The 15,116-nt window shown below is 49.5% G+C and overlaps 1 protein-coding gene across 7 annotated transcripts in view; it reads right to left on the bottom strand.

Moving 5' to 3' along the window:
• adgrl1a (adhesion G protein-coupled receptor L1a) overlaps window positions 1-15,116 on the bottom strand; it is a 294,832-nt gene that overhangs the window by 20,751 nt on the left and 258,965 nt on the right. For all 7 annotated transcript variants that reach the window (XM_039772475.1, XM_039772479.1, XM_039772478.1 and 4 more), the window contains 2 exons: window positions 9,247-9,338; window positions 6,183-6,351 (listed from right to left, as the gene is read on the bottom strand). In XM_039772475.1, coding sequence (XP_039628409.1) covers window positions 6,183-6,351; window positions 9,247-9,338 — 261 coding nt within the window. The remainder of the gene's footprint in view (window positions 1-6,182; window positions 6,352-9,246; window positions 9,339-15,116) is intronic.

Below are 15,116 nucleotides of genomic sequence, written 5' to 3' on the forward strand. Positions count from 1 at the left end.
TGGTTTCATGGCTCCAGAGTTTCTCACAGCCTCGGATTCCTTTTGGTGCCTTTTTGCAAACTCCACTTTTACTGAGGAGAGCCTTCTGTGTGGCGGGCCCAGATGGGTGGGCTGTAACGATGGCGGGTGCCCTTCTGGATGTTTCTTCATTCTCCACACAGACTCTCTGCAGCCCAGCCACCATTGTGTTCCTGGTCACCTCCCACGATTACTCATCCTGGCCAGATGGTTAGCTCAAGGAGGAGTCGCGTTGTTCCAAACGTCTTCCATTTAAGAATTTGGGAAGCCCGTCTGCTCTTGGGAGTCTTCTTCTCTAGATCTGTGCCTCCACATGGTCCTCTCTCTACATCCTGCAGACAGTTCCTTGAACTTCATGGCCTGGTTACAGACAGGTGGTGCCTTACCTGATCGGGCCAATCAACTGAATTGACCACAGGTGGACTCCACACATCTCCACGATGATCAAAAGAACAGGCAAAGCAAAGGGTCTGAACACTCGCGCCACTGGGATGGTCCCGTTTTGTTTGATCATTCTGGGGTATTGAACGTGGATTGATGGGGCGTTTAAACAAATGAACAAAAATAACAAAATGGGAACAAATGGGGAAGGTCCGAGTACCTTCTGAAGGCCCTGTACATCCAACAGAGGGCCAGCGTCCGAGCACATTTGCTCATCTTTGACCTCCGCTCCACCGCTGTAGGATTTTCCACAAAGGCAAAGCGCTTGTGAGGCCCTCAGAAGAAGCCACCAGGTCAGGGTTGGATCTTTACTGGTCTGTCCAGCGGAGCTTCACTTCAGTTCAGCCCTGTCCCAAATACGACCTGCTGGCTTCACCCCGAGCAGGCCCCAAAAATTAGAAGGCAGCAAAATAACAACACGTGTACCCAAAATACATCACAACGCCTGACAAAGAAAAGGATAACCGTAAACCCCGGTTTGTGCTAAAAGAGGACAAATCTTCATCATTCAAGGATTTATTTACAAAAAGACAAAGAAATCCTCATGAAGAGGCACCAAGAGATGCGTAAAAGCCAACAAGTCTCACTCGCTATGAAAAACAAAAACTCAGAATCCTTAATAATCAGAAAACAACCAAACCAGTAAATCCACACAAACGTAGTTCTTATGAAACCAAGTGAGCAGCTAGCCGCTGTTTGGGCTGGGCACGTTGGCGCATCAGTGCCTAACAGCGGGTCACGAGGAGCCACAAGTGCTGTGCAATCACACAAGGGGTCCGAGGCACAGAGCTGCCCAGGAATGGCCTCACGTCGGGCTGCTAGTCCTCTGACTACTACCAGCAGGCTTCAGCCTCCCCAGGCCCAAACTTTCAACACACACAAAAACATGTCTTACAAGGGAGAGGGTAACAATAAACCTCTGGCTTGCTGAGACAACCCAAGACAAAGTATCTTTACAAGCTGAGAATTTACTGAAGCAATCAAAAAGGAACCAAAGGAGCAAAAATAAAAGGGTTTACCTATAAGGCGGAATACAAGAAATCATCTAGAAAAGCAGAACCCAGTAAAGAAACCAGGACCTCCAACAAACTCTCAACGGTCCAGTGCTGGGACCCTCGCTCTGACCTCCATTAATAAGCAGAGAGTAGGCCCTGCAGCAGTGATGTCCGGGTGGTCCCCCTCAAAGTTTTTAATTACAGCATTACGACTGGCGCCAGCAGAAATGGCAAAGACAAGAAAAGCAAGAACTCGAAACTAAGAGCAGCAGCAAGTAAACATAAAATACGCAAAACGCTGAGCCGCCCGCCGCGTGAGTTGATGTCATTCAGGGCAAACTGCAGCACTCGGGAAAATCAGCACGGTGGTGCCACGTAAAAGTGTGAAAGGTTTCCAAACACCCCGAAATGAACTAAAAACAAACCACAAATGCTAAACATAAGAAGCCAACAAATGTTGCCTCCTTCATCTGAGGATTGAAGCAGAAAAAATAAAACTCGATTCTAACATGGCAGCAGAGACAAGTTGGATGTGTGTTGGCGTCGGCCCTCAGGCTACTGCAGGCTGATATAGGCCTGGGGGTGGGGCCACGGGGTCAGGAGGCCCGCCCCCTCAGGCTAATCACATGACAAATAAGGACACGATGGATGTCATCATTAATACAACACGCTAATAAAAAGTAACAAACGCAACGAGACAGAGTCCACTGAGAAAACATCAGCCATAAATGGAAAGAAACCTCAACAATAAATAGATAAATGTACAGGGTGGTCCAGAGCTAATTATGCAATTATGAAAAGGCGAACACATCGCACCCGCTGCTCGACTGACAACCGTCTGCCCGCCGTTTTGGAATGCAGGGCAGGTGCCGCCCTCTATCGGCAACAAAAAGAGTTTTTTGTGAATTCTCTATGTAATAAACTTAATAAGTTAGAGCGTAATGCAAATTGCATAATTAGATCTGGACCACCCTATATATATATATATATATATATATATATATATATATATATATATATATATATATATATATAAAAGGCACTTGGGAGCCTGGGCACTCCTCGCCCGTCAGTTAGAGCCTGTATAGCGCCTTTCATTAGGAGTCAACGCAGCTGGCTCTGGGCACACCTGCTCACACAAGTATTCATTAATCAATTGTAAGATGGGCACCTAGGAGTCAGAATACCCAGAAAAGAACACAAGGACACGGGCAGACTGTGCCAGCTACACAATGACAGCAACCTGGATGGAAATCAAACCTTGGCCCCTGGAGGTGGGCACCAGAGGTGCTAACTGTGGTGTCACCTATCCTTCAAAGAGCAATATTCCCATGTGGAGTGTGCCAGCTGGGCTTCATACGGTGTCTTTCTCTCCCTGGCTGGCATGGCTGCCCATCTACTGCAGATCACTTCCTACGAGTCTTCAGTTGGTTTTTTTCTGTTGTTGAATGTTTGACTGTTGCTCCCATCGGGAGGGAGGCCTTGTGTTTCACTTCACTGCTCGCTCACACACACACATACCTACCTTGTGTGCCCAGAGATGAGGCAGTTCACTCCCACCATGTAGACAAAAAGCAAGAAAATGAAAGGAGGGCTCAGTCCCCACTGTACTTGTGTGCGTCAATGTCACTGGCGGGCACCGGTGCCTGCTGAGAATCCGAAGCTCACTATCACCTTGCCCGACCTTGTTAAGATACTCAGCTCTAATTCTGATTTTCTCCTCCATGCTCGTCTAATCAGTGTGTCTCATGAGCCATAGCTGCGATTAGGCACATTCTGAAGAGCAGATGCCAAGGCACTTTGAAAGTGTCACTTCAGGCCACTTCAAGACATGGAAAAGATTACATGAAAAGTAGATGAAGGAAAGAAAAGAAAATGACAGAGAAGCTGTGTGGGTCAATGCCAGTACAGAGCTAAATAACAGGGACAGACCAAAGGGGAGCCACATGTGCCCATTGCTCAGTTCTGACACCCTGGCATCATCCTGCAGAGGCTGCATGACTCACCCAATAGCTATGCTCTGATGCCAGCCTGCATCTGTGAAGTGAAGGCACTGCATTAGTGGGTGCCAGTCTCACTAGTGGCCCTGTGCACCCTTAACTCAGCAGTGCCAATGTGCCTTCAGCATGTCACAAGCTCTGCCGCTATGCGTCTCAAGAGGAGGCAGCGCCGCTGCTCTTGCACTGCAGCGTGAAATTGGCAGTAATTTTATCAGAATCCATGAGACGTGAGCAGCACAGAAAAAAAAAATGGAGCCCAGTGCACGTTGTTTCTAAAAATAGAAGTGCCACCACATCCTCTCAGTCACGCAATACGCTGCAGGCCCGGATGTGCCATGAAACAAGGCCCGATGGGCACACTGCAGGCAGGCAGACACACAGACAGACAGTGGGGCGATCATTGTGCACCCGCACAGTGCAACACAAACTTCTGAGTCTAGGGAGTCTTCTGCGACCACCAGAGGGCAGTATGGTAACGGTGATTAAAACGGAGTGTCAAATACCCACTAGTGCGCGCCACCGGGGAGACGTCTGACGGACTCGTGGACGCGCGGGTGTTCACATTGATTGCGAAGTAAAAGGGGGGCTTCACTGCGTGAGCGCGCACCTTTGCCGTCATACCAGACAGATGATGATGAAGAAGAAGGAGGAGAAGGAGAAAAAGTAGCGTCCCCAACGCGTGATTTGCTTTTGAACGAATCTGCATCGAGCCTTCAGATTTTCTATGGGCGAATGAATGAACTGGGAAACACGCAGAGTGACAAAACAGATACAAAACGATACATTGTGAACAAAATGGCAAATAAAAATAATACAGAGCATGGAAATACGGACAAAATTAGTAAAAAAAATAAGACGATTCGCTTACAACAACGAAGCACAGAATAGACTTTAAAAGCAATCAAAACGTATTTATAAACCCACGTGTGTTCAAATGCACGTAACGCAGCGCACTAAAATACCAGCCAATCAGAGCGAGTCCAGCAGCCGACTCGGGCTCGGAGCGTCTCCGTGGCTCACGATTGGATAAAAGTTGACTTCATAAAGAAAAAAGAAGGAGAAAAGGGTGCAAAGTCACTAACGGTCATGTCCATCAAACCACTGGCAGAGATGGTGATTAAACGGGTGGCAGTGCCCCGTAATGAGCCGAGAGACGCCCGCTGATCTTCGGGCGCAGCCGTTCCGTCAATGCGATGTCCGCACTTTAGGCGCATTTCAACGGACAAATGTATTTACTCCGACTCGAAAAAGAAAACACACAAATACAAACGCACGGACACCTCCACGCATCCGTACAAATACATCGCGTTTCACATAAAGCAGCGCATATAAGATCAGCCAATCAGAGCGAACCCGGCACCCGCCTCGGGCTCGCAGCGTCTCCGATTGGTCAGCAGTTGACCATTAGAGAGAAAGAAAGAATTAACGTCAGCCGGTGGCGCCCTATCGGGGTGCTCGTACATAAGAAACAGCAATAGCTGCGTAAACATCTGAAATGCTCCAAAGTGCGTTTTGAAGTTGAAATATTTAAACAGAAATGTGTCATTTCTCACCCCCTGGCAGGTCCTTGAGGGCTAATCCTTAGTCGAGGATCAAAATTGACTTCATATTCGCAATCGCTGACCTTGAACAAATCCGAAACAAACCTCATATACCTTTTCATGTATAACCCTTTGGGAGTGACTCTTAGAGGGCGAGGACCACCGGAAAAGAATTGTGATTAGCAACAACAAAATCGCAAAAAACGACACCAGACCTGCCAGTATGGCCGAGCCCCAGTTTTGTTTTTAGGTTTTGTGAACAGAAGTAACTTTGTCCCCTGGTATTCCATTTAGGGGTGAACCCCTGATGTGGCCTACACAACTTCAGGGCCTTGTGATTTTTATTTATTTGTTTTCTGAAGACTTACTGGTCTGCTCTTTATTCTAAGGGTGTCATCTCCTGCGCACACTATGGTCCAAAAATGACCACAGAGACGCGCACACACACACACGGACTGCACAACACGCCTACACGTATGTGGGCACACACCAACCGGACACGCACACATAGATGTACACGGGCGGGCAGTCACGTCGCGCGCGCACGCACACACACACACACACACACACACCACGCTGTAGCCTCACTGCATCTTTACACACTGAGCAGGCACTCACACTCACAGACACATCACTTATGTGACTTTACTCCTGCACAGATACACAAACACACACTCACAAATGAACCTGCGTGCTCTCCAGCGGCACAGACCTTTACACACTCGCAGACACAAACACACACACACAGTCTCACTCCACATGCCCACAGACATTCACCAACGTCTCCATCACATGTGCACACACACACTCTCTCTAGTGGCTATGTCCTCACACACACACACACACACACACACACACACACTATCGTGTGTACCCAGAGACGCACATCCACTCTCAGGGTGTATAAAAGTGCACTTCTAGACCCCTCACACACATCTCAGCTGTACACACACACACACACACACACACTGTCACACTCCAAGTGCCCACAGACCTCTGAGCACACATTCACAAACGTCTCCATCAGCTCAGAGACGCACACTAACAAGCGGTCATGTCCTCAAAGACACACACCTGCACAAATATGTGTGACACCCTTACACACTCCCAGAGTCACACACACACACACACACACACACACACACACACACACACACACGCCCTGTCCGGAGGAAGCCGTCACTGACCTTCTTTTGCAGGGCGCAGTGGAAGATGAAGATGAACATGCCCTGGAAGGCGTTGAAGGTGGTGAAGAGGTAGGCCATGATGACCGTGTTCTCGTTGATGAAGAGAAGCCCAAATGCCCAGGTGAGGCCCAGTAGGAAGAGCAGAGCAATGGCGCCCAACGCCCAGGATCTGGAAGGACGAGAGGAGACAGGTGAGGACGAGTAGCCCGGAGGGCGGCCATCAATCAGCTTCACAGCCACAAGGAGGCAGTTTACGAGCGGAGGCGGCAAGTCAAATGGAATATCGATTTCCCATTAAGAGACGGGCCCAGCTCAGGCTCATAAATAAACCACCCAAGACACGAGGGGGACTCTCCTGGCCAGCAGAGGGCACTGCTGCCATTGCTGCTTCCTTTTCCAAGGCTGCAGTGTCCCTGCATGGAGAACGCGAGCAGGATGGGGTCAAACCCCAAATCTAGTGACCCGATCAATCCGATGGACGCCTGCTGAAGATGGACACTTCCCGTTCAATCCAGCTGGTGGCGACTTAACAGAAAATGACTGAAAATCAGAGGCACCGGGGGAGTCAAAGCCAACGTGAGCAGGTCACACAGACACACTCAGCAGTCAGCGGGCACAGGGCCATGCCAATCCGGCAAGTGCCCGCGTCACATCAGGCATGATATCTGCAAAAATGTCAACCCTTGGGAGACCTTTAGCTGGCACAGGAAGCACAAACAGTGAAGACGGTAAAGCTGGGGGCACTCGAGGGGGCTACGAGAAGAAAAAAATGAATTGAAATAAAACGTCCTGCCCAATTCGGGAACGAGCGAGCCAGTAGAGCCGATGGCGCCACGTGTGCTGGGCACTGGGAGAAGCGTAACTGGCGTGTGCTAAACACACAAAGACGGAGAACTTCTTGGTATATAGCGCCTTTCTCACAGTGCTGCATGGCAGGGTGGGCGTTCAGACCCTGCAGAGAGGGAACTGAGCGTACCTGGCATCAGAGCGTGAGCCTGCCTGCTTAATATGAAGATGACAGAGCTTTATGTATATAATTATTAATAATGTGCTCATAATTATTATTCTCTTCCTGTGCACATTATGCAAATTAATATTTACCAAAAAAAAAAAAAGGTACAGGCGCTTATTAGCATCGGCAAATTAGCAATGGAGATTAAAATTGTTCCCATCTCTTGATTAGAAAGAATACATTTTGTGACGTTTTCTCTGCCTGTGGAATGACTTCACTTTGTGGTTGGGGGTCTCGGCCCCCCACCATACATGCGCACGCACTCTGAACATCTACTGGGACTTTCCATGCGGTTTTCTCGATCCCGGGGAGTGCGATTTTCCTCACGAGGCTTTGGGAGTCGACATTCCACATTTTAAAGAAAGTGGAAACTCTTTTTAGCGAGCGTCCGGTTTCTGGGAGACAGCGTTTAGTGACTTGTCACTTTTGTCCCCAAACAGACGCTGAGCGCCCGATGGAAGCATTTAGTGTCAGGTTTCGCTCGTCTCCCCAACTTGTGACGAATGCCTAAAAGGAACCCGCTAAGCTCCATCAGACACACGGAATGCGCTCTTGTGGACCTTCGTCTTGGAGGCCATCTTTGGCTGAGACCTTCTCCAGACACCCCTTTAAGAACCTGCGTATGACTCCAGGCCCGGTCACCTTCTTCCCGAGTCCACATGTTTTTAGTACCCCCTGGCCGAGTCAGTGGGCGCAAACCCAAGAGGGGATTGGGGGGTTCCCAGTTAGCACCCAATTCACAGGCCCTCAGTCTTCGTCAGCACCCCGCCATGCAGCACTGTGAGAAAGGCGCTATATACCTTGAAGTGTCTTGGGAGTTCTCCGTATGAGCCCTGCTATCGGGGACGCGCCACTTTGTGTTTTTTTGAAAGCGTCGACGTGCGGCTCTTTGAAGTTTCATTCACCGGTACGACAAACGCCAAGGTGCGTGGCGTGGCGTGGGGTCTTTGGGCCACCGCGCCCCTCTCCTTTCTCCCAGTTTTTCTCTCCTGTGGAGGCCGCACGCCCGAGTCATCGCTTATCTGCGCTCGAGCGGAACGCCAGGAGAAGAAGCTCGTCTCCTTCCTTCAGCCCATCAAGGTTAAGAGGAGTCGGCTGCAGGTGTGCCTGTTCTGCATGAACTTGACGAGCCTTCTGCTCGACTGCCAGTCGCCCACAGAGACCCCCGGGGGGCTTGCGCGCTGTCTGTTTCTTACAACGGCCCTCCTTTCCTTGGCTCAGCCAGAGTGCACCTCCTTGTACTCGGGCATTGATTGAGGCGGCCGGCTGCTGACGTCCATCTTGCGCTGTCTATTTATATCGTTTGCTGTGCCGCTGAACGCACCTGTGCTTAAGAGGCCTGGCGTCTCGCATCATCGGGGAAATTTCTCTCTGAAGTTATTTTGGTGCTAAATTGACTCTGATGACCATTAATATTTCACCGCCGGATGGGCTCGTTACTCGACAGCCCATCGAAAAACAAGCCACGGCTTCCAAACAGCACTGAATATTTAACGAACTCTGCCATTTGGTGGAGAGGAGGCAGCAAATTCATTCAAAGAGCTGAAAGCAAATCACGTCAAGTCGCTGTCGCTATAAATAGGAGCGAAGAACAAAACCCGATTAAGAACAAAATTGAGAGACACTCCAAACGGGCAAGTCATGGCATGCTCTCCATTACCAGGGCACCGAGCGCCTTGGGTCATTAATCTAGAGGAGGCAGCGAAAACAGAGAAATAAAACGTGCCACCAGGAATCACCGTGAGCAGCGAAGGTGTGCCCACCCTCCTCTCCTGGCGCTCCCCCGGCTTGCTTGGGAGTCTCTCCATCAACACTGAGCACCACTGACTGGAGTCTCGTCTGCTTCCCGCTAAGGCCTTACCACTCTGACTAGCTGCAATGCCCCCTTGGCATCGGGCCCACCGGCTCCACAACAAAGGACAGTGAGGAGAAGGGCAGAAAGGCCCGGCTATATACCCCAAAGGCCCAGGCAAACATGGTGAGTGAACAGAAAGCATCAGAGCCCCGTGCCACCCACCTGGCCTTAAACAAGCACCCAAGCTGCCAACTTACTTGATGTTGTCCAATCGGCTGGAGTCGGGCTTCAGGGCAGATGTATTGCGGATCATCTTGTGCAGGGTGATCATCAGGAACATGAGGTTCAGCTGCAGAGAAGGAGAAGATGAAGGGTTCAGAAAGAGGGGCAGGGAGTGAGCCGGGCACTGCCCACTTGGGGGCTTATAACCTCCAGCTGCTCTAAAATAACAAAAATGAGACAGTGGAGAGACCTGGCTGAGAGAGATGGTGGTCTTGTCCCACAGCACCCCACCTTTATCACCACTGGTTTAAGCAGAACGCAAACTGCTTGTGGTGCTTTGGTCAGGCTGAAGCTCTGAGTGGACAGACATCTCTGGAAGGCGCACTATTTCACTTTATTTCATTTTTTTCCAACTCACAGCTCTTCACCTGGGTGGGCCAGTGCCACCCTGCTCCTTACTTAGGGGGCCCTGCACCTGATCTACACGTCTTGTCAGGTCTCGATGACAGCGCAGCTATGGAAGGACAGCCTGTGGCCGGCTGTTTCGCTCCGATTTTAAAGATGGCCTTGTGACAGCCGTGTTTTGTGATTATTGTTAGCCCACCTTCTTTAAAACACCCTGAGATGGCACATCTAGAGAAGGACTTTCACCAGAGTGCTGACAAACTGGCTGATCAGAGGACACGCAGGCCTAAGGACACATGTCATAAGCTTTCGATTAGGACCCCAAGATCAAGGCACTAGTGCCAGTGGTCAACAAGGAAGCCATAAGTAGGCTGCTCTGCTGGTCTAAAGTGTATCGGGCTTGAGGCTGCCACTGATCATGCCCAGAGGGCAGAAGGGCGTCTGCCAGGCCCAAGTCTGTACATGAGCTCGGGTCAGGTGGCACAGGCATTTGTCTTGCATGATTTCGCTTTCCTGTACTCGACACTCAGCAGGTGGCGCTGCGGTTCTCCTTCTTCATCTTCCTATAAATATCCTCAGCAATGTGCTTCACACTCAGCAGATATTGCTGCTGTTCTTCTTTTGCTTTCTGCCAGTTCACCCTCTCGAGCAGTTTGCCATTAGAAAGATGTGAGCGCCGGTAACTTTGCAGAAGTTGGAGCCATCCCACCCTAATGTCATAAGCTTTCGATTAAGACCCCAAGATCAAGGTACTAGTGCCAGTGGTCCGTGACTAATCACATGACAGATGGACACAGCCTTCAACATTTCATATATATAACTTAAATATCAAATATATTCTATATATAATAATTATATTAATTAATTATATATTATAATGGCCCTGTGTTAGGATATAGCGGGTTGGATAATGGATGGATGGATAATATAATATATATATATATATATATATATATATATATATATATATATATATATCTCATATATAATTCTATATAATAATTCAAAACTAACCATAGAATGGTAAATAAACACAAGCCATGGCGTAAACTCTGTCTGCCACATAACAATAAGGAGATGAACAGCAAACTTGGGGGTGTCAACCTCAGCCCAATTCCTTACTTCTGCCAGTAAAACATCTTATTTCATTTAATGGCTGTGCCGTGTCTCGCAGGTGTGTCAGGGGTGGCTTTTCTGTGTGACGTCACCACCTTCGCTGACACGGATTCTGTTTCCTTTGGGCTGAGGAGAACATTCTGGAAGACTAGTGATGTCATTTCTGCTTGTGACATCGCTAGCCCCTCCCCTTCTGCCTCCTTAACGAAGATGTCTCTGATTAAAGAAGAAGTCCTTTGTTCATTTGGGGTCCGCTGCCAATGGAGAAAAGAGAAGAGTCGAGCTGCAGACCTCGTGATTCAGGAGCTCTGCCGAACAGCTTATATGCGGAAAATCGGAGAAAGGCGTGGCCACCCGCACTAGATGACACGCCCACTGAAAAAACACACCCACTCGACAGTCATCATTGTTCAATTGGTCAGATAACTCCTCCCACAACCCTGACCGTAACCACAGTGCATGGATGCTTTATGGAGATGAAGTGTCGCAGTTCCTGCTATTATGGCACAAGACGGGTTGAGGAGGGTGCAGGTTGGTGATGGGCACCACATGGGTTTATCTTACAGGATGACTGTTTCTCATTTTGAAATATTGACTTATTTTGGACTTTGTTAAATAAAATTAAACAAATGATCACAAAAAATGAAAAGAATGAAGTATGAGGTACGCCGTCAAAATGGGTGTGTTGAGGAAAATCAAATGGCCAGGCGTAAACGTCACGGTGTGTGTGCAACTTGATTGGCTCCTCAATGGAGCGGAGCTCTGGAGGTCTGCAGTGCCTGAAGTGGTCTTCCAGTTTCTATTATGGTGTATCGTGGCGCTCTACCACAACCTCCCCACCCCTGACCCTCCGCTCTTCTATTAAATGCGCGGTATCCCCATAGATCAGTCACGGGACCCTGTTGGAAGAAGCACTTTTGCCAGCTTAGAGGAGCTGTCATTCAATGCCCTGGTCCAGTTTAATCCTGGCTTCTTCTCGTTTCATTATTTTCACACTAAACAGGGTACACCGTGGCACCCCAAACTACTTTATTTTTTGCTTTTGTCTTCTGTTCACAGGGCCCACCAGACATTTTCAGAACTTTCTGTTTTCAGACGTTAAGGGTTCTCAACCTTAAGGGAATACGAATGAATGAATGAGGCCGCTGTGGCTCTCCGCCCTGGTCCAGCCCTCTGCCAGTGAGTGAGCTGTGATTGGCCCACTGCGATGACGTAACGGGGCTCTTGGCTTTGTGACGACCCAATCAGAACAGGGCAGGAATGAGACGCATGAAGGCTTCAGTTAGAATTGTGAGCGGAGTTCAGTTACTAGAAGCGGGCTACACTAGGACCTGCGGGCACGGTGAGGCTGGCAGGGGCTGCCGAGCGCGTGAATAAGAAGATTTAATCAAATGAGGCATCGATTTCCCATGACGGCCCACTCAGCACCTGACCACAGCTTCATCTCCTGGCATTGATTTTAATTTGGGGGTCCTGACTGCGGGACAGGCAATGGGCCGGGCAGAGTAAACGATATAGCGCCTCGCTACAGCCGCCCCTTAAACCTCACAGCTGGCGATGGCTTTCCTTGAAGTGAAAAAATGGGAGCTACGTGGCGGTCTGAGACATGGGTGGTCTTTGGTGAGTCTGCTCTCTTCAAAATGGCGCCCTGCAGCTTTCTCCCTGTTAACTAAACTGTCTTGATGTGCAAATGGTAAATCAATGTGTGATCTGATTGCATTTGCTTTCCTGGAAGTCAGCAGGCTGGAACGCTTCTCAAATGCTGCGCCCCCAACCCCCACCCCCGTGCACCTGCGCCCACTCATCAGGCATTCATGATCTGCCAGGTAAACACAGAGGGCAGCGGAGCGAGGCAGGCAGCACATTTACAGCTTTGACCCTGCTGGCAGCAGACATTGTGAATCCCACCTCTCACGCTGTGCGCTCAACACTGCCGAGACCACGCAGGCGGGCGAAATTCATGAGCCCGATGGATGGATGGATGGACCGCCCCGGAGCTATCCGCTGGGCAGTGCCAGTCAGTGGGCCCTGCCACCTTGGGAAACTTGAATCAGGGCATTAGAGCCCCACCCTTTTATAGCGCCTTTCCAGCTATCCCAGGTTCAAAGAGGTCAGTGAGACTTCAAAAAAATCAAAGAAACCAAGCAAGGGTCTCCAGCAGAGAAACAACCAAACGCCTCCACTCAGTCACTCAGCTACCGGACCACCATGGCGTGTGATTGCAGCTCTGGGGGCTCAAAGACCTGTGACTGACAGAGAAATGGAATGGAAATTTCAATAAAACTGGGGGGCAACACGGCATACCATGAAATAAAATCAAATCAGGGCAGGCTCACGCGATAAAAGCAAAGCGGCCTGAAGGGGGCGCTGTGGGATCGACCCTGCACCCAAATAAAGCAAAGAAAACAGGATGGAGGGGAATGGAGAAGGAATACAATTAGTGAGCGCGAGGCTCTTCTCCGTTCCTTTTTGGAATATTAGCTTGGCACGGCTGTGATGTTGTGCCCATTGTGGCACTTCTCGTGTGATATTGTGCTATACAAAAATAAATTGTATTGTATTGTATATTGATAGGGCGGCACGGTGGCGCAGTGGGTAGCGCTGCTGCCTCGCAGTACGGAGACCCTTAAGAGTTCGCTTCCCGGGTCCTCCCTGCCTGTGTGGAGTCTGCGTGTTCTCCCCGTGTCTGCGTGGGTTTCCTCCCACAGTCCAAAGACATGCAGGTGAGGTGGATTGGCGATCCGGAATTGTCCTTAGTGTGTGTGCTTGGTGTGGGTGGGTGTGTGTGTGTGCCCTGCGGTGGGTTTGTTTCCTGCCTTGCGCCCTGTGTTGACTGGGATTGGCTCCAGCAGACCCCCGTGACCCTGTCGTTAGGACACAGCGTGTTGATGGATGTACAGTATATTGATTGCTCTTTGTTTTAGGATCGGAAACTAATTCTGCAGATGATTATTCATTTTTTAACTGAACGTAACACCATTTTGTTTTTCAGAAGCTGCTGCCCGTTTCGACGTGGCAGATTTGGAATTATTTTGTATGCTTCTTACAAACGTTTAAACAAAACTTTACATTTCGGGTGTAACGTCTCAGTTCTGGGATCTCCTGGTTTTTAAGCTTTTCTACTTTTACAATTTAATCTCCTGATCGTTTATCAAAATTCTCTTCTGTCGGCCCAATGCCAGGCATTTTGGTGAGCCGTAGCTACATCAGTGTGCCCGTCTAATGTCTGAAAATGTGGATAAGCAAGTTGTCCAAGATTGTGGATTTTCCAAATGGATCATTTTGCAGCGTCGTACTGTCTGTTGTTTGTCTGGGCTATCAGAAGCTCTGTGTAGACATTTGGACTTTTGACATTTTGGCTCCTCTGGCCTTTGCTTGTCCCCTTGTCCCTTTGGCCTCGTCATCGCCATCTCCTCTTCAATTCCAGCTCATTTCTTTCTTTGCTGTGGGCCCGTCTGTACACCTCGTCTGCTCGTTTAAATATTTCTGCGCTCATCTTCTCCACCGCAGGTCTCCGTACTCCTTGCCCCACTCATGACTTGTCCCGTTGGATTTTAAAAGTAACTGGGAGACTAGACAGGGCTAAGAAACAGAAATGGGTCAAATACTCGAAAATCACAGGAGCCAAGACAAACCACGAGACAAACTGAGGGGTCTCAACCAGAAAGGATCGAGCAACGGCAAAGGTTTCGATTTGAATGACCCTGAAGGTGTTATGGCTGGCGGTTCTTGACCTTGGTGGACACGCAGGTGCTGCCCCAGCAACGGGAGCTCCAAATGACGTCGCCGGCAAATAAGCAACATGGCGGCCGGAATAAAATTACTAAAAACAAAACTAAGCTGTAAGTCACCACCAGAAGTCCTTGAGATCGAAAACCTTCAACTCGAGTCCTAAAGCACCCAAAAAGAGCAAGGAATACGGAAATGAACGCAATTCCCGAGAGCGTCTCCAGTCAGGACTCCTCACAGCCTCCCGATTTTCGTTTTTCCACTCGCTGTGAAGACCAGGAGAAGAAACGCTGCTGCAGAAGGAAGACGGCGTCAAGAGCAGACCGGCGTCCGCACGTCAAAGTAACGGTGGCGCTAGTTGTTGGTCAGCACCGGACCGATCGAGAGTCACCTTTGAGTGTGACAAACTGTAATGGTTTCATGGCTGTGTCTGTTCCTGCCACCATGATGACTTTGGATTGTATGTCCTGGGTACTGAAGGAGGCCACACCACGCCAGGTAGAACGTAAGCGGAGGGACAGGAAAGAAGAGAGGAGAAGGAGCTGGGAGAGACGATCCTGAGGGCACGAAAACTCAGTGTGTTTGTGATGTTTGTGTCTTCCACTAGAGGGACACGTCTACACCATCACACCCGGGTGAGGCGGACTTCGGCGTC

The sequence above is a fragment of the Polypterus senegalus genome, chromosome 12, assembly GCF_016835505.1.
Source record: "Polypterus senegalus isolate Bchr_013 chromosome 12, ASM1683550v1, whole genome shotgun sequence".
NCBI lineage: Eukaryota > Metazoa > Chordata > Cladistia > Polypteriformes > Polypteridae > Polypterus > Polypterus senegalus.